This window comes from Maylandia zebra, linkage group LG12 (assembly GCF_041146795.1).
Source record: "Maylandia zebra isolate NMK-2024a linkage group LG12, Mzebra_GT3a, whole genome shotgun sequence".
In the NCBI taxonomy this organism is placed as follows: domain Eukaryota; kingdom Metazoa; phylum Chordata; class Actinopteri; order Cichliformes; family Cichlidae; genus Maylandia; species Maylandia zebra.
In genome coordinates this window covers 15,380,901-15,399,025 of record NC_135178.1, presented here as the reverse complement: position 1 = coordinate 15,399,025, position 18,125 = coordinate 15,380,901, and the positions used below count along the sequence as shown (strand labels likewise).

The following is an 18,125-nucleotide window of genomic DNA, read 5'->3' as shown; positions in this document are numbered from 1 at the left end:
CTTACATCATTCCAGACACAAACTGCTCGTGCTCTGATGCCACGGCTGCCTGCTCTGAGCCACCTCACCAATCCATCAGTGAAATTACAGGTAATGAGTTGTCAAAACAGTCAGCAAATCTGTCTCCTCGAGGCCATGCATGCAGCCCGGCGTTCAATTCTCCAAAGACAGTACCCCTATTATGAAGCCCAGTCTCTAAGTGAATAAGTTCATATGTGCAGGTAAATACATTTCCATACCCGTGCCTGCTTATTATTGTTATTTTTTAAATGTTAAATTGGTCTTGCTATATTGAAAGAAATATTTTTATTTAATCACACCATCCACTTGAAACCAAACAGAGGCTATCTTGCAGTCAGCATGTAACACACGGCTGTTTATCTCGAGTAACGTGTCTGGATGCTGCTCTGCTCAACATCTGCCATGTAAAGCACGAGGTCAGATTTAATACATGTTAATTTTTGCTCATTAAATTCCTCCAATCTCTTGCCAAGGTTCCTTTTTTGGGCCTTCCTTTGATCTTAAATTTATTCCAGGTTAACCGTTTGATACTTTACTTGCGTAATGCTGCCTCTAGATCTCTTATCTGAGAAGTCACTTAAACTGTGAGCTGCAGCACATTTAAGGCAAGGCCAGTGTTTATGCATGAGCATAATCAGGAAAAAAAAGCTGAACCTATATCTGCCATTGACTCTGTGACCTTATATTCCTACTAATTACAGGATGCTTCACATGCGGTTTCCCAAAGTGATATTAATTGATTGTTTCTGTAGCATTCACTGAGCTGAGCAAGCCTCAGCTGGCTCGTTTGTGAAGACAGGTATGGCTGGCTGTGAGCTTAAGAACCTCCGTAATGTATTATTCATACCCATTTGACCTTAAAGATGGAAATGCAAATGGATGTCAAGAATGAGAGGGATCATCGGACTTTTCAAATGTCAAATAGCCTGCCACAATTAAGACAAATTCATTACAAGAGCCTGAAGGTCTCCTGCACCCAACTGAGATGTAAAACACCTCTAATTAACATTTATATCATTATCTCAGAAACTGCTGAACATGTTCAGCTCCAAGGCCAGCGATATTGGTATTGTCATGGCTTTGTTTTGTGGTGTTTTATTTTGGCCATTGCTTACTAGAAGAAATGCTTTTCAATACCCTTTAAGCAAAGTTAACCTACATAGATAATGGCACAAGTAAAGTGTTTGTTTTTTTAAATTGCACTACATGCCAATACTGCCATCTGCTGAAAAGGTGAAATGACACGCATGAAGGAAAAATATCAACAATGCCTACACTTAACCCGTGTGTGGCAGTATAACACAAACGAGACCCCCATCTCTTCTTCTATGGTGGATAAAAGACATTGAGAATAATAAACACAACTTTTTTTTCATGAGGTCAAATAGGCGTGCCCTAAATTTGTGTAATGTGTGTAATTTTAGTGGTTTCCACATAGCTTTTAAATTAAACCAAGTCGAGTAAAGACAGAGCTGCCTCGAACATCCCTGTCTTTATACATATATGGAATTAAATACAGTAATACCTGCAGGCATATTTGGAGGAAACGGGGGGATTTTCCTTTTCTCTGTTACAACAATGGTGAGACACTATGACTGGGAGCAGGACATGAAAAACTGTCCCTTAACCTATAGTGACACGTCTTTATCATAATTTAAGCACCAAAGATATTATAATTGATTATAAGTAAGCTGAAAAAAAAAAGCTATAAGTAAATAAAAATAATAAATATAAAATAACTGTATCTTGTATGGTCACCACTGTTAGCCACAGGTCCTGTGAAGCCTTTCTTTACAGAGTTTGCACGTTATCTACATCCCGGTACTCTGGCTTCCCCTAACAGTCTAAAGACATGCATGTGATTAGGTTAATTGGTCATTTAAAATTGCCCATAGGTGTGAATGTGAATGCTTTTCTGTGCCTGTGTTAGCCATACAAAAGATTGGCCCCGCCCACCCTGCGACCCTGAACTCGATAAGTGGAAGAAAATAGACGGATTGACTTAAAAAAGAGAGAGAAATACAGATTAGTGTTAGTGTCTGTTAATATGGCTTTCCAACAAAAGAAGCAAGGCGAGGTGCACATGTTTGATGACACTGAAAGGTTTTTCTATTGTAACACCTCATTTGAACGTGTCAAATCTCGCCCCACAACTACCCCACCCCCGCAAAAACAAACAAACAAAAAACAAAACAAAAGCAAACCCAACTTAAACAAGCAGATCCACTTTGGTAGTGAGCTGAGACGAAATAAAATCATAATATTGAATCAAAAAATACAAAAGTATAATGATTTCGTGCCGTATACTACCATAGATGGGCTCTAGAGATTCAGCGGTGTCACAGGCTGAGCTGGGCAGCTGAAATGATAAAACTGCACAATAAGAAGGACGTGAAAGTAATGAAACCACAATCGCCACGCTTTCTCCGTCAGCACGTTCTTGTTATAAAAGCATGTAGCCTCTAGGTGGCACTAAACTTCACTCACGTGTTTACAATCGCAGAAGAAGAGAAATGCCAGCTCGTACACGGAAGCAGGCCGGATCTGTCAAACCTCTTGAACCTGTCGGCCTGCGTTTGTCAGCTCGGATTGCGTCGTGAGCTCTGAGAAGACGCAGCTGAAATTAGACGGATTCGGGTCGCGTTTCTTTGGCGTGTGGACACAGCCGACACGATGAGGACGGCTTTGCTGCTGCTCACTATATCTGCAATATTCCTGTGTTTCAGCTCCATCGGAGGTGAGTCGAGTTTTGTTTTTGCGTTTTTATTTGGCTTTAGGCCTGCGTTGGTTGAGCACTTATGGAATTCCCCACAATCCCTGATAAAGATGATAGGCGATATATGTCAAAACAGTCCTTTTTTTTAAAATGGAGAAAGGAGAATAGACTGATTTACACCACTGTAGAAATAAATAAATAAAAAGAATAATAAAACAATAAAATGAGTAATAAAAACTCGTATATATTGCCACGTTAATGTGTTGACATTTTTTAAAACTGTAAATTTTAATGTTTTATTTTTATTTTTAATTGCACAATAGGTGCTATTTATTCTGTTTAGTTTTTTATTTGAGCTTTTTCTGTTATTTTAATAATCTTGACTTTTTCCTCATCCTCCTTGAGCAGTCGGTCCGGTTTAACAGGTTGGCTCACAGGTGTTACGTGAATAGGATATCCTTCTGCTTCTTAAGAGCTTGGGAGGGATTGCGCTCATCCAGTCTCCTTTTCCTTCACCGCTTCACTTTTGCGATATAATTAACTTATTGTGATCTCTTGCAGGGGAATGTGTACTTGTGCTGTACTCTACTATACACATCTGTGCATAATATTCCCTGTCTTTACAGTGAATATAGCAAAATATGGATTCACATACAAGGTTTTCACCGTAATCTGGCGTAATTCCTCCCAACTGGAGGCCAACTGACACAGGCGATATATCCATACCAATATTTGGTTATGATTTAAAAACCCCGACAATATTCGGATATATTGGCCAATATATATAGTTTATTTTTCAGACACATGAAACTTAAAGAGATTTCCCTGACATTTGTTATGCACTTATTTGTTTACTCACCTAAGCTCTGCCTGACGTTGCTTGTTGATTTTGTGGTACCTGTTGCCAACAGGGAAGTTGTAGACTGCCCTTTAGTTGGCAAACAATGCAACATTAAGACTCCTAACACGATTAAAGGGTGTTTCTACCTTTTTCTTCTTTACTTTCTTTAATCAACCTTTATAACAGGATAGGTGGAGTGCCAGTATCGGCTGATAATATTGACCCACCAATAAATCAGTTGGTCTCTACTACATATATTTCCAAACCTGCTGGATAAAACTGTGGACACTGTTGGATCATTTTGTCCGTAGCATAATGTTAAGAAAATTACTCATGAATTATAACTTATTGTACAGATCTACATTCTTTTAGTAAAAAAAATCTCAGCATTATTTATCTGTTAATCATGGTCTGCACCACTGATCCACACAAGTCATGTGACCAAATACTAATGGCATATAGTGTTCACTCTGCTGATTATTGGCCCAGTTGAAAATCAGGATGATAAAAAATACTGGATTCCTAGTGCGTGTTGCTTATATCTTTGTGTTTTTGTATGATTTTGTAGTCAACCTAACAAATTAATGAGGTCAGCTGACATATTGTAGCCCACTGACCTTTTGCTTTGCATAGTGGGTAATCCAGCCTTGGTAACTGGTGTATTAGTCCTATAGTAGTAGGTCTACGCAGTATGTCACATATGTAAGCAAATGTACTCAAAGTGTCAGTGGTCACTGTCACAGTCTAGTATTATCCACGTCTGCTATATTGTCCTTTGATTTCTGGAATGTTTTGCTGCCAATCTTTTTCATGGCAGACATGATTCAATTATGTAATTGAGTAATCCCATTTAATGTAATCACTTGGAGGAAGCTGACAAGAAAAATGTTACGAAGATATCGGGAGAGAAGAGAAAAATAGATTAAATAATATTTCAGAGGTTTGCACTGGAAGAAATAAGTAGTGAGGATAAACAAGCAGATGTGCATGTAATGTAATAAATAGTTAATTCAAAATCCCAGTTAACACATTTAACATTCCATTAATACTGAGGCTCTTGTTTTTGTATTCAGCACAGGGTGAAGTCTCCCCAGATGCAAAAAGCCCACCAGTAAAAGATACAAATGGAACAGATCAATCTCAGTCAAGCGTGTCTGGTAACCACACCGGAAAGGCGGCTAACGTATCAAAACCTGAAGAGTCACTAAGCTCACCTACGAAGGGTGTGAGTACATCAGCTGAACAGCCCAAGGCGGTCGAGAAAAATCCGGAAAGCGCAGGAATTGAAACAGATACACAGAATCAAACTGAAAAACAACAGGAGGATGGAAATGATGAGCACGATGGAAAACAGGATTCTGGTCCGCAAACCCAAGGGAAAAACAAGCTGCCCAATAAGACAGATGGGCAAACCAACCAAGCGGAGCCTGAAACCAAAGACAAAGAAGAAGTAAGTCCACAAGCCCAAGCTCCTACAGAAAACGATTCTAAAAAAAAGCCAATTGAAAGCACATCCACAGAGAAACTTAAAGATGAATTGAGCACCATGGAGGAATTCCAAGGAGGTGATGTAGACGAGGACGATGGGATAGATGACAATGAGGAAACGCCAAACCATGCTAATGGCGAAGAGCAAGGAAAGGATGGTGTGGAGCAGACTAAAAGAAAAGAGGTGAAAGTTCCATACGACCCATCCAAAATGATGGAAAACGGGGAAAGCAGCCATTTCTTTGCCTACCTCGTTTCTGCAGCTGTGCTGGTGGCAGTGCTCTACATCACTTACCACAACAAGCGCAAGGTACTTTTGCTGTTAGACCGGCTTGATGTCCCAAGTCTTGTACCCAAATACACACATAGAAAAAGATTTTTTTTTTAAATTTAACTTTAAAGTTTGACTCTGGTGTTTAAACTAACATAAACTGCACCTTGAACCTTGAACTTTGAGCCTAAAATATATTTGGCACCTGTGGTTGCCTTTTGAGGCGCAGGTCATTTCCTGTGTAGAACACACACAACAATTACGTTGAGAGTTGTGTAAATTTCTCCACTGAGCTTAAGGAAAGAAACACATTTCCCAGCTGTTCTGGTTTAATGCTGAAAACCACTTTTACATTAGCTAAAGCTTTGTTTTTTTTTTTTTGTTTTTTTTACCTAGTTGTCCATTAATGTGTAGCACACTCAGTTCTAACATTGGCTAGCTTAACTATCCTTATTTTGAAAATCAGACATCTTACAGCAGTCCAAACCAGACTTGCCTGATCTTTTTTTTTCGCCACCAGATAATCGCCTTTGTTTTGGAAGGAAAGCAATCCAGAGCCGCACGTCGACCTAAGTCCACAGAATACCAAAAATTGCAACAGCAGGTGAGTGACTTTTATAAAGAAATACATTTCTCTGCGGCTCTTTTCAAGAAATGTTGTAACTTTTCGATTCTTTCTTTTCTTTCAGATTTGATCTCAAGCCAGCTGTTGGCTGTTTGAAATGAAGGAGTGCAGATACCGGTGTTCGATATATTACTGAAGTACTCTGGGTTACACCTCGGGTTAAATGAACATTCTTCTATTTTGGACCTTTTTAGATGTTTATTGCATGACTATGCAGGTGACACGATTTGCCTTATTGAGGGAATGGGGGAAGTGCAATGAAGGTAAAATAGGCATGCCGTTTTTGCACTTGTGTCATTATTTCACTTGTAGTTTGGCCTGACAAAGGTCCTTGCTCAGGATGTTGAAGTAGCAAATTCCAGCCTTACTCCTAAATAAGCCATCTGAATTGTTGTAAAATACTGTAATGTGCTTTTTATTTGCGGTTGTTAAAAATGTCTTTTAGAGTTTAAAAAATACATCAAGATTTCATTAAGATGTAAAAGTGTCATATTGGAGGTCAGACTCTGCAGTGTAGGCCATGTGAATGTTGTAACAACCGTAATCCAGAAGGAGGTAATGGCTTAAATATAACCATGGAAGAAGGAAAAGTCACTGCTCTCATATCTGCATGCTAAATACAGCCACAGCCTGGCACAAATATCGGAAAGCACATCTTTGCTTTTAAGGTGGAATGTAGAATCAATGAGGACTACAAAGTTAGTGTGTGGTGATTGTGTAAACAGTGTTTTATAGCAGTTTCCCAAATATAACTTCATTACCAGACTTGTTATTAGAGGTTGCTCCTTATTAAACTGTTCTACCTACGCTAAATCACCCTATGTGGGCAGCAGCTCATTGATGCACCGGTACAATATTACAATATTTACGATAAACTGATTGCAGAACAGAATCTGACATTTGAAAGTTAAAAAAGACACTTTGATGGTTAATTAAAAAAAAAAAAAAAATTAAAACCATCTTTTTTTTTTCGTTTTTGTTTGTAAGACTTTCTAAGCGGGCGTTCGCGTGAACTTTTTTCCATTTGTTCAAGACTACTTAAGTGCACGATTAGCGATGCGCTGCTTAAGGCTGGAATCTATATTTATTAACACTAAGCTGGCTGTAGGTTTGTGTTGGATGCAGAGATGAACGTACTGTCAATGCTGTGATGCAAACTCGTGGCATAAAGGGAGCAACCGTATGATGGCCGACTACTCCTTTTTAAAAATTGAGACTTGTCTTAGGTTTACTGGGTGCGCATGCTAATCTCTTATTTCAGACAGTATGTCGAGACGACCAGTCTTTTTCAAAGTGGTGTTTAAAGATCTGAAATCTATCCATCATGTCTGTGGTTTAGAAGAATATTTTTACGTTGTACCACTACATGTGTCTCGGGGATGACCACTTAAATATAAAGATTTCACATTTACTCTGTAACAGATGTGTGTTTATGTTTAAAAGAAATGACAGACTTGTGCCAAGTTGTGAATGAGTTTTACTGTGATCCGTGGCGTCGCTCAGATATTGTACCCGTTTTCCTCAGTTTCCTCGCTGTTCGTTGCAGGTGGCGGGCACGTAAAGCTAATTGTGTAAGAAATAGAGCTGTTTTCTTTTGACTTAAGGAATCCCATATTATGGTATGAAAATGTATATTTTTATTAAAGAATTAAGTGAAATTATCTTTTTTTGTTTTGTTTAATGAAGCACTGTAATTAGCTAGAAAACATCATGGCCATGTAGACTTTATTTCTCTGTTTTAAGGAGTGACTGTCCATTTAAAAAATAAAAACACAAAGAACAATAAAAAGAAGCTTTCTTGCTCATTAGGGTGAGAGGTGAGCCAGCTCAGTTGTATGCTTATTGGAAAAGAAATGCTTTTTCTACTGTCTTGTCTCAGTTGAGTCGGACTTGTTAACAGCCTTCAGTGTCACAGCTCTTATTTTGACTTTGAGAGTAAAAAGTATCAAAGCATTAATGTTAAATAGTTCAGTTAGCAACGCTGTGAATGCAGGACTTTAACTTTTATCTAAATGTACAATTGATCCACATAAAAAGTATACAAAGAGTTTATTGGAGTTTCTGAATATTTTTAAAAGCAAAGTGAGTGTTGAATCAGAGCTTCCACCTGAGCCCTCAGAGTCAGCTGACTTTGTTTTTCATGCATAAACTTTCTAGATTATTATTATTATTGTTATTATGAACATTCTGAGTTACAGGGTCTCAAAGTACATAATCTGATATCTGACATGAGTCTCCCAGCACTTTTGATCCCTCCCCTTTACATACATGAGATGGCCACATTAAACTTTCAGAGTTGAAAAACGTATTTAAGCTCAGATCCAAGACCACAAACAAACTATTTTCAAATCAGTGACGCAGAATAACAGAAACAAGAACCGATAACCTGGATGTTTTTCTGATGACTCATCTCTCCCCCCCAAAAGTACAATGTGTAAACTTTACATTTTAATAATAATAATGCATTTATATAGCGCTTTTCGGGGCCCTCAAAGCGCTTTACAATACCACTATTCATTCACTCACTGGTGGAGGCAAGCTACAGTTGTAGCCACAGCTGCCCTGGGGCAGACTGACAAGCGAGGCTGCCATATCGCGCCATCGGCCCCTCTGGCCAACACCAGTAGGCAGTAGGTGAAGTGTCTTGCCCAAGGACACAACGACCGAGACAGTCTGAGCTGGGACTCGAACCGGCAACCTTCCGGTTACAAGACAAACTGCCAACTCTTTGAGCCACGATTTTGATACTAGGATCATCTTCCAGCAATGATTCCTTATGACTCAAGAGAATTTCATGGCTGCCATTTTTCTTCGATCAGTATCATCTGAACTTAATAGTTCAGATGATACTATTTGCCTTATTGAGGGATTTGGTTAATTTTATGTGGAATAACTCAATGAGAATAGCAATCACTCATTTATTCTGTTGTATTTTATAAGCTTTGAATCCTTTAATATGACATCCTGTAATTTTTCAGATAAATGTTGTGGTAAAACAACATACCACAACATTTATCATTAACAGACAGTGGAGCAGCATTTAGTCACATTGAGTAGAAGCCTACTACAAGCCTATCTTTAGAGCTCCCATTCATGACAAACGTGTTGTGGTAAATCTCACTCTCACTGGATGTTTGAGCATTTTGCAGAATGATGGAGGGTTTATATCTGCAAGCAGTTCCTGAGCTCACCAAAAATCTCACATAATCAAGCAAGAGGTGGCCAAATGCACCATGGGAAAACCACGGCAGGCATAAATTATACAGTAGCTCACTGTTACTCTGCACAACTGCCCATTATTATGAGGGCCTGGAGGGAACGCATTCACTGTTTATGCTTCCTTTCAAGGCTGCACAGGATTTTACAGTTAAGGCCAGCACACTGCAGATCATTGTGAAATTATGTCCCACTTTCCCACCACACACAAAGAAGCGTGCTTCCCTCACAGTGGCATCATATTCCTGGCCTCCTCTTCATAAATGTCAGGTATCTCTCCCATGGATGAGGACACCATGCGGACAGAGTTGCAACCACGAAGCCCGCCCTCATACTGGATGAGCTGTTTCCAGAACCCGTTATTGGGTCTCACGACAGGGCGACAGGTCCTGACCCAGCCGTGGGCCTCTAGGAGGCTCACGCCGCGGTGCTTCATTAGGTAAGCCATGCACAGGGCTGCGGAGCGGCTCACCCCGGCGTTGCAGTGCACCAGCGTGCGGCCGCTGCTCTCCGCTGTAACCTGGATTTTATCCGCCACCTCGTCAAAGTGATCGCTGAGTCGAGAGACCGGGGTATCAGAGACCGGGATGTGGAAGTACTCCACCCCTGGAGGGGGCGAGACGCTGCCCTTTTTCTCAGTGACGTTGATGATGCAGGTTATCCCGCAGCCAGACACCTGGCGGGGATCACCGGCCGCTCGGGCATTACTCAGGTAAAGACAGTCGGTGACTCGGCACAGACCCGAGAGAGCCGACGGAGCTGGCTGATGCATGGATAACGTCACATTCAGCGATGCTTCACAGTTTGTTCCTTTCCATGATACTAATCGCGCCAGCGCGCGCACGGCTGGGGCAGCGAGGTACATGCAGTGGTACGGCGACTCAGGAAGGCCAAACATCTGTGAGCGCGCAAGCTGGCGCCTCCAGCTGGATGGGGGTTTTATCAAGTGGATACCAAGGTCGAATTAATGAAATGTAAATACCCTTTCTTAGTGACGTACTAGGCAGCTTTATACTGACAGCTATGCAGTGGGTTTAAAGTGAGATCACAATTCAAATAACCTACACTGTGAAAACAAACAAACAAACGTTAAACATCCCAGTTTTAATGAATCATCAACGTTATGATTATCATGTAAATGACTTTTTAAAAAAATCAAGATTTGCTGTGTGGCCTCAGTAATTGAACCCAAAGTGCAGGACTGGGAACAAAAGGCATAAAACTGAAAAAACAGCTTTATTGCTACACTCCAACAAAAGCACAAAGATAAGCAGGCACCCAGGACACAGCTCAGAGAGGACTGAGACAACATATGCTCACAAAGGATAACAAGGGTACAAGCAACAGGTAAGAGGACAGCTCAAACTAATAACAGATAATAAGTGTGTGGGAGTAGAATCAAAGCGAAAGCACACGACGAGAGACTATCAAAATAAGACAGGAAATAACCAGCACTGAGACCAGGACTGAGACATGAATTTGACAAAGAGATAGAAGATAAACGAGAATGGGAATGCAAAATGGAGATTAATAAACCTTTCACCAACTAAAGCAATCAGGGAACTAAAGGCACAGAAAACAACTGGACTTTAAGTTTCATGAAGATGTTTCCTTCATGAAACTTAAAGTCCAAGAAGCTCTTGGATGAGAGATGAAACATTTTCACGAAACGTAAAGAAGTCCAGTGAGTTTTTTCCCCCCCAAGCTCCTTAGCCTACCATGACCTGGAAAACTGAGACATACAGAACAGAAAACAGGATCATCACCCCCCCCCCCCCCCCCCCCCCCCCACACACACACACACAAAGCAAACATGAAAACTCTAAATTTAAAGATAATGTAATTTTAAGTTTATTTAAATGCTTAAGTGACTGCTGTGGTTTTGAAAGCAACTCATTCTTGCTTCTTGTCAGGTCTCTCAGACTAATCTTCCTCCTCAGTAAGTGGAATGCAGCCCAGTTGAACTGAGATCAGCTGATTAACTCAGCCAGTCAAGAATGTTCCAGGTCCTGATCCAGAAAAGCAGCATTTTATTTAGTTGGCAGGAAAATCAAGAGTAAAAGCCAGTGTCCCGCTTCCACCGGCAGCCCAGGAGATCCAACCCCTGGCAGAACCACATTCTTTGGGTCAGGATCTTTGTCCCCGTCTACATATGTTCCTCTTTCTAAAGCTTTTCTCTTTGATAGACACTATTTGTTTCATCCGTTTACCACTTCACCGGTTTTGTTCTTCTTGTTTTATGGAAACTTTTCATTTCTTTTTCTGAGAATTATCGGAGGTTAACAGCTTGTATCGGATTCTCTTTTATGCTCATGATTGATAACACACAGCCTAATGTTGTTCCAGTTTGAGATTTTTACAACTTGTTTCCATTTTTCCCATTGATTTGCTCTGAAATAATTAAGCCCTTTAATTAATAATACCTGAAAATTAAGGCTAAATTAAACTACGTTTGTGGCAATTTCTCGCTTAAATCTGATTAATGTGAGCTCTTTTGCTCATGAACTAAAATCAAGATAATAGCTAGGTGTCTGAAAAAGTATTTAGTTGGCAATTGTCCAGTTTTTTTTAAGAGCTTTTATTATTTGCTGAGATTTACTGGTAAACTTGGCATTTTTAGTCGAGTACCCGCTATTTGAAATTGAATGTGTTGAATCACAGCACAGAGAAGATAAGAAATATTGTTCAAACACCAGTTTGGATGAGTGAATGAAAAGCAGGCGAAAGAAGAGGTGTGAGATTATGCGTGTGTACGTGTAGAAAGCACCTAACAATGAAGAAACATCAACCACTGGTTATGTTACAGTAAGCAGAATCACAGCACTGTAGTGTGCCTTGATTTGAGGTGGTTGCATGCAGGCCTTGCTGGTGGTGCCTGCAGGCAGTCCTCTCGTTGCCCGGGAAACACAGATGGTGGATGAAGGGGGCGCATACAAAAGACCATAAACCTGTGGCAGCAGCTGGAGACCGAGACCAGCGATTAATTCAGGTCTGCGCGCTGAGTGAAAGAAGTTACTGTTCTCATTAATACCCTCCGCTCATGTTCTTTGTCCCGAGGCTTCCGACTCCACTTTATCCTATTTTCCGTGGACTGGACTCCCGTCAGTGCGCAGCTGTTGTTGGCACTCCCACATCTGCTTCTCTCCGCTCGGCAGCCATATAGAGAGGACGCACAGCCGCGGTTCGTGTTAGTAGCGTGCTGCCATTCGATCCAACCAGCCTTTCAGTGCGGGCGTAATCACTGCGCACACACACGACGCCTGTTTTCCCGTCTGATCGGCTTGCGGTCAGCCTGGTAGAGGAAGACGAAGAAAGCAGAAAAAAAGGCGAAGAAGGAGCGATCTTTTCTTATCGTTTGGTGACAGGTGGACGTGGATCCCGGAGATCACTGGTAGGAAAAAAAAAAATAGATAATTTATTTCCAATTATTCTGCTCTTCCGTTGCATTCAACTTTTACCCCCCTCTATCCCTCCCAATCCTTTAATAAGATCTATGTTTTTAGGCAAACACTAACTCCTTTAATCCCTCCAGTTGAGGGCCTAGATTATAGAGAATATGTCTTGTAGGTTGTAGGGTGTATACTCGTTTACCATAGAATATGAAAAATAATCTTGTAGTTATTTTTAATCTCAATACATCTCTCAATACAGCAGGATGCAACCTACCCTATATGTCTTTAATCTGCAGAGAACAAGCTGTAGTCATTATTTTTGCACTGATTTGCCAAGAGCAATGTCAAATAGTCCCAGCCTTAACTTAGATCTTCTAATATTAGAGTCACATCTAATATGAAGTATATATGAAGTATATACATAGTATATAGTATATAGACAAGTCCATTTGACTCAGTATTTTGCCTTTTAGGTACTCCCTGTGGATTCATCCACAGCGCTGCAGACAGAGACACACAGGATGCTGGGAGGATCCAGAAGGGAACCAACAGCAGGACAGGTTATGTGTACAGACTGGATTGTCGTCATTATCATCTCTAGGGAGGTCACACGGAAATTTAATAGCATTACTCAGTCATTTAGATAACTGATATTACTGACTCCTATCCTAAGTGACTCATATGTTTTTACAGTGGGTGTTTTTCAGTCCACCGTGTCTGATACTAAATATAAAGCAGTAAAAAGAAACAAAAAAAAAAAAAGATGAAAGAACAACCAGTACCTGGGGGATCTTGTGAGGACAGTTGGGTTGTGTCCCACTTTTTTCTGCTGCTTTGTGTTGTGTGCTCTTCTCCAGTTACATCGATGGAAAAAGCAGATTGTTGGGGGGGCTCGACAGGACTTCATTGTACTCCCGGTGGCTTCGCTCCATTGCCCTCTACTGTGCTGCGTATGGACTGGTACAGAATCTAGCCACAGATTTATACCACTGACTTTTATTCCTCCACATTCACTTTTATGTTGTACACAGTGACTTCTTATATAAGTGCCGATGAATATAAAATACAGAGCCAGTTTTTTATGGACTCAGTCATGCTTTTGTGTGAGTGTGTGTCTCTGTGTGTTTGTGTTAAGCCTCTATGCTGGCACAGAGGACAGATAAATGAAGACCAGATAGAACGTGGGAGATCAGTTATGTGCTTAATCACTGACATTTATTATTATTATTATTATTATTATGCTTGCTATATGGTACTTTTCTCATGATTATGGTTAAGAGGTGAGATAAACCACAAATTGGATCATGTGACCAAATCATATTAGCATAATCTGCCCCTCGGGTGATTTTATTCAAGATTTTTGTAGAAAAGGAAATATTTGTCAATATTTTTCAAACCAGTACAAAACTATATCTTTGTAATCATGCCATCATTCGCTATATCTATATTATTTTATACTACACTATACCATCCTAATTCCCTTTATTGTGACTTGTCTTGCAGCGATGACCACATGGTGCCATTTTCCCTGCCCTGCACCTTCAGAAGAGCGAGTCCGTGTTCCAGTGTTTCCCTACTGAGAGATGACTTCTGCTTTTGCAAATCAGTGAAAACAGTAGTTCACTTGTTGCTTCGTGGTCAACATCAGTGTGCTCAGATTTAGCAGGGAGATATTTCATGGGTGTTGTACAGAATAATTTGATACAGTTTTTTTTTCTTTTGTAAGTAATAAGCGCGTCCTGGCCCGTTCTCTGACTTTATTTTGCTGTTCAAAAACAGTGACGCGTGCGGTGACCTCTACTCTTTCTAACCCTCTGATGGTTTCTTCCTATATAAGATACTTCAGTCAAAGCGAGCAGTGTTTCACCAAGACTCTATTTTGTGTCTTTTCATAGCTGGAGTTTACTCTGACAGATTTGTGCAAAGCTCTGATATTTGAAAAAAAAAAAAAAAAAAGCTGCTAAATTGTGTGAAAATGACAAGTTCCCAATGTGCCATTCACACAGTATGTTTTTGTTTGTGTGGAAACCTCTAAAGTTGATCACACTTGTGTGTGTGTGTGTGTTACGGGAGTGTCTACGTGAGTGCACGTGTTTCTTTGCATGTACCCTGTACGTATGTCTGCATGTGTCTCTTATCAGTCAGATGAAATGTATTTGTAACGGGCCTGAAGCTAAAAGCTGCTTTACTGTGGTTTTTGTTTTCACAGCTGCACACTCAATAACAGGCCTATATTCTTTTAGCCACTGGATGTACCAGATAAGGGATAAAACAACATTTACAAATGGTTCTTAGCATTTGTTACAACCTCACTGAAGTAGCAGTTATTATGCTGATTTAGATCACAAGGATGCCATTGGAAATTAATGGTCTGTAGTTTTCTAAACGATGCCCGCTGGCATTAATTAAGTTGTCCCGATGCCTGCAGTCCTATCATTTCACACTGAAGCCAATTTCAGCAAATGCTAATAATTATGCGTAAATAGATTTTTACCCACATCTGGGTTGTACTAACAGTATCTCACTAATCTCTAACAGTACTAATATATGTGCTAACAGTTGGAGGATTACTAACCTGTATTGAGAATGCTGTTGGCTGGCATTTCTAACCCTAACTTGACTAACCCTCTGCTTTCTGCCCGCGGTCTGCAGCGCATATACTTCCTTTGCATGATTTTGCATCCCTTCTTTTAGAAGTTTAAATAAATCGTTAAAGTCGGGAAAAATGTTGCACTGAGCATGTCAAGAAGGGTTTCGGGACTTGGAAAGGGAAAGAAAGCGATTAAGCTCAAGGTGAAAAGACAAGCGGGAACAGCTGCTGACATCAAACTGGGTTGACCACACACTTACGAGCAATCATCGCAAAAACGATTGTGATCAGATTCAGAGAGGTCAGCCTTTACATTTGTACGTGCTCAGTGCGGTCAACCTGCAGGTGAGTGCCTGGCTTGTTGTCAGCTCGGGCGGTGATGTGAGACAGAAACTGAGCACACCTCAGTGCTAACTCCTGATTGGTGCTGATACTAACAGTCCTGATCCTGTAAATGTCCATCTTACTAATGTCTTTGTTTGCTGTTCTTTGCTAAACTTTGAGTAAATCAAAGCATGCCCAGCAATACCACTGGACAGACCTACTATGAACAACAGTCATCAAAACAATTCACTAACCCAAAAGAAGAGTGTTGAACAGCTCTCCACAAACTAACAAACTAACCTACTAATGAACACATAACCTAACAAAAATTAACTAGAATCAATAACTCTCTGCTCAGAATTGTTGAAGCGCCCCAGCATCGAGGGGATGCGTCACTTACTAACAGAATGAAATTCAACAACGTGCTTGAATGTGTGTGAGAGGGAGAGAGAAGAGCGAGTGTGTACAAGAGGTGTATTTGTGTGGAAATGCAAACAAGTTGCAAACTGGCAGTGAGCACTGCGAAAACCTCCAAATACTCTTGCAGCCTAAATCTAATCCTTGAACCTCTCAGTTTATGTATTATGTGGAAGCAGCATGTTAATTAATGTTTACACTGACATAAATCATGTTTTGAAAAGAACAAAAAAGCAATACAAGCAAAATGTCCATAAGAACAGCAGGAGGTCTAAGAAAATGTGTTAATAAAGTTTAAAAACAATAATTTGATAGTGATTGTATCGTTTACTGTTTCATGAACAATTTCTGAATATTTTTGTAATGTTGTAACTTTTGTTTCTAAAACTTTGTATCCAGTTAATAAATTTTTTTGCAACATAGAGTTTCGTCATAAGTCTGTGGGCCCGTGTTTCCTGTCCTGTTTCGGTCACAGACGGCGTGGAGTTAGTTTTAAGCAACAAGCGCAGATTAGCAATGACACTCAAGGTTACACATTGCTTTAAAATGTGAAGACAATGGCCATCAGAACACAATTGGTATTGCATCTTATAAGCTCCAATTCAATATAAAATACTATGTATAAACCATAAAGTAGACAATATTGCATCAAAAATAATGAAAATAATATTGCTAGTGATTTGTAACATTATTTATTATTAATTCACAATCAGCAATAAATATATATGCATAATATATGTATATCTGCATGTATATTCTGTAAATACGTACATAAATAATATTAGCAATGAGTATAGAAAAAAATGACCAGATTGCTTCATATTTTGCATAAAGTAAATAGCTACTAGTTCATTTTGTTGGGAGCTGAAGGAGTGTTAGTGTAACGATATGTGTTTACGACCCATAAACACTGCAACACACTCATTGTGTCAGTGCCTCAACAACCTTTAAGAATTCAAGAACCTTTTTTTAACCTGATAACAGGGATGACATCATTCAACATTTATCTTTTGTATTTGTTTCTGACAGCTGCTCAGGTATAAAAAAAGGATCTGGTTAAGGTCAAATGATGAAGCTCTGGTTATCTTGAAATGCTTACATACCTGTAGTACTTTATCTCTCAAAGAAATGTCATGGATCCTTAAATCATCATTAATGGCAGAGAAGCGCTGGCATCAAAGTGGGAAGTGGTTGTATTACTAAACTAACTTAAATATTATGCATGTGTCTGGCTGATCAGTCAGATCACCATGTTCCTCCTGTGAATTCATACATACAAACTGTCTAAAATAACTGCATTGTTTTCATGGATGCAAACTTCCAGCAGGGGGCAGCAACTCATCATGTTGGGAGATAAAAACGATGTAAATTCTAGCACAGGTTTCTTCTTATATTTAAGTCAAGCGGACACATATTTGTGATGGGGCAATGTTTCAAACTATTCTGTTGATACTCCTTCACATTTACATCAGGCCTGCTTCAAACACTGCATTTAAGATTCCTTTTAAACCACATTTTCAGCAATGTTGATTTTACAAATACACAAAGTGTGTTACAACTCAAAGGTGAAACAAAAGTGGTTAGTAATGTTAGTAGGATATGAGTGTATTGCTTTAAAACTCGCTTGTAATGTGTGCATTAGATCCATCACGTCATACAGGTTTGTGTGTCTGCGCCAGAGACAGAAAGAGCGAAACACACACCGCAGTGGACCTTCATTCCAGCATCCTCCTGATCTGCATGGGTCAGACACACTGGGTTCTGCTCTGCCCCCCATTTGAGCCCAATGTGATCCAGATGACAGGGGGGTTTCCACAGGCAGAAGCTGGGGGGCCCGGGGTCTTCATGGGTCAGCGGTAATTCACCGCAGAGCTCTGAAAGCAGAGTCTTAACACACACAAAACCCCGCGCAGAAAAGTGAGGCTCCACTTAAAGTCTTAAATATCACACAAACCTCAGTTCAAAGGCAGGTATGTTTGCATGAAAAGCCTTAATCGGCTTAATGATGTCCTCTAGCGCATGGTTAGTTTTGAAAACACACTAATGCTCAAGTTTATACAGGCTTGGATACCACAGAGACATTTATGTCCCAAAGACAGAGAGAGGCAGAGACTGAGAGCTTGTGTGCGTGTGTGTTGATGTAAGCAATCAGTAATTTCCACAATTATCTAATTGTGTCAGAATTTCTGCAAGTTTTTACCAATTATCCATTTCCGTTTTCTTC

At 40.0% G+C, this 18,125-nt stretch overlaps 2 protein-coding genes and 1 long non-coding RNA gene across 3 annotated transcripts; 2 read left to right on the top strand and 1 right to left on the bottom strand.

The window, feature by feature from the left end:
• The first annotated feature begins 2,515 nt into the window (after positions 1 to 2,515).
• tgoln2 (trans-golgi network protein 2) lies at positions 2,516 to 7,623 on the top strand. Its single transcript, XM_014413977.4, has 4 exons — positions 2,516 to 2,758; positions 4,652 to 5,376; positions 5,858 to 5,941; positions 6,027 to 7,623. Exons 1-4 carry the CDS (start codon positions 2,695 to 2,697, stop codon positions 6,030 to 6,032), a joined length of 879 nt encoding a protein of 292 aa, XP_014269463.3. The 5' UTR covers positions 2,516 to 2,694; the 3' UTR covers positions 6,033 to 7,623.
• Positions 7,624 to 8,875: 1,252 nt separating this feature from the next.
• Positions 8,876 to 10,093, bottom strand: LOC101481120 (dual specificity protein phosphatase 18). The gene has a single exon (XM_004544261.5). It carries the CDS (start codon positions 10,074 to 10,076, stop codon positions 9,405 to 9,407), a length of 672 nt encoding a protein of 223 aa, XP_004544318.2. The 5' UTR covers positions 10,077 to 10,093; the 3' UTR covers positions 8,876 to 9,404.
• A 1,937-nt stretch (positions 10,094 to 12,030) lies between these two features.
• LOC101480925 (uncharacterized) lies at positions 12,031 to 16,323 on the top strand. Its single transcript, XR_191024.6, has 3 exons — positions 12,031 to 12,569; positions 13,044 to 13,530; positions 14,074 to 16,323. It is a non-coding gene; the product is annotated as an uncharacterized LOC101480925 (long non-coding RNA).
• The last annotated feature ends 1,802 nt before the right edge of the window (positions 16,324 to 18,125 follow it).

Excerpts from the sequence above, each read along its gene's own strand:
- tgoln2 (XM_014413977.4), top strand. The coding sequence starts at position 2,695 with ATGAGGACGGCTTTGCTGCTGCTCACTATATCTGCAATATTCCTGTGT. Across the intron at positions 2,759-4,651 it reads GTGTTTCAGCTCCATCGGAG|CACAGGGTGAAGTCTCCCCA; the intron begins GTGAGTCGAGTT and ends TTTTGTATTCAG. Across the intron at positions 5,377-5,857 it reads CTTACCACAACAAGCGCAAG|ATAATCGCCTTTGTTTTGGA; the intron begins GTACTTTTGCTG and ends TTTCGCCACCAG.
- LOC101481120 (XM_004544261.5), bottom strand. The coding sequence starts at position 10,076 with ATGTTTGGCCTTCCTGAGTCGCCGTACCACTGCATGTACCTCGCTGCC.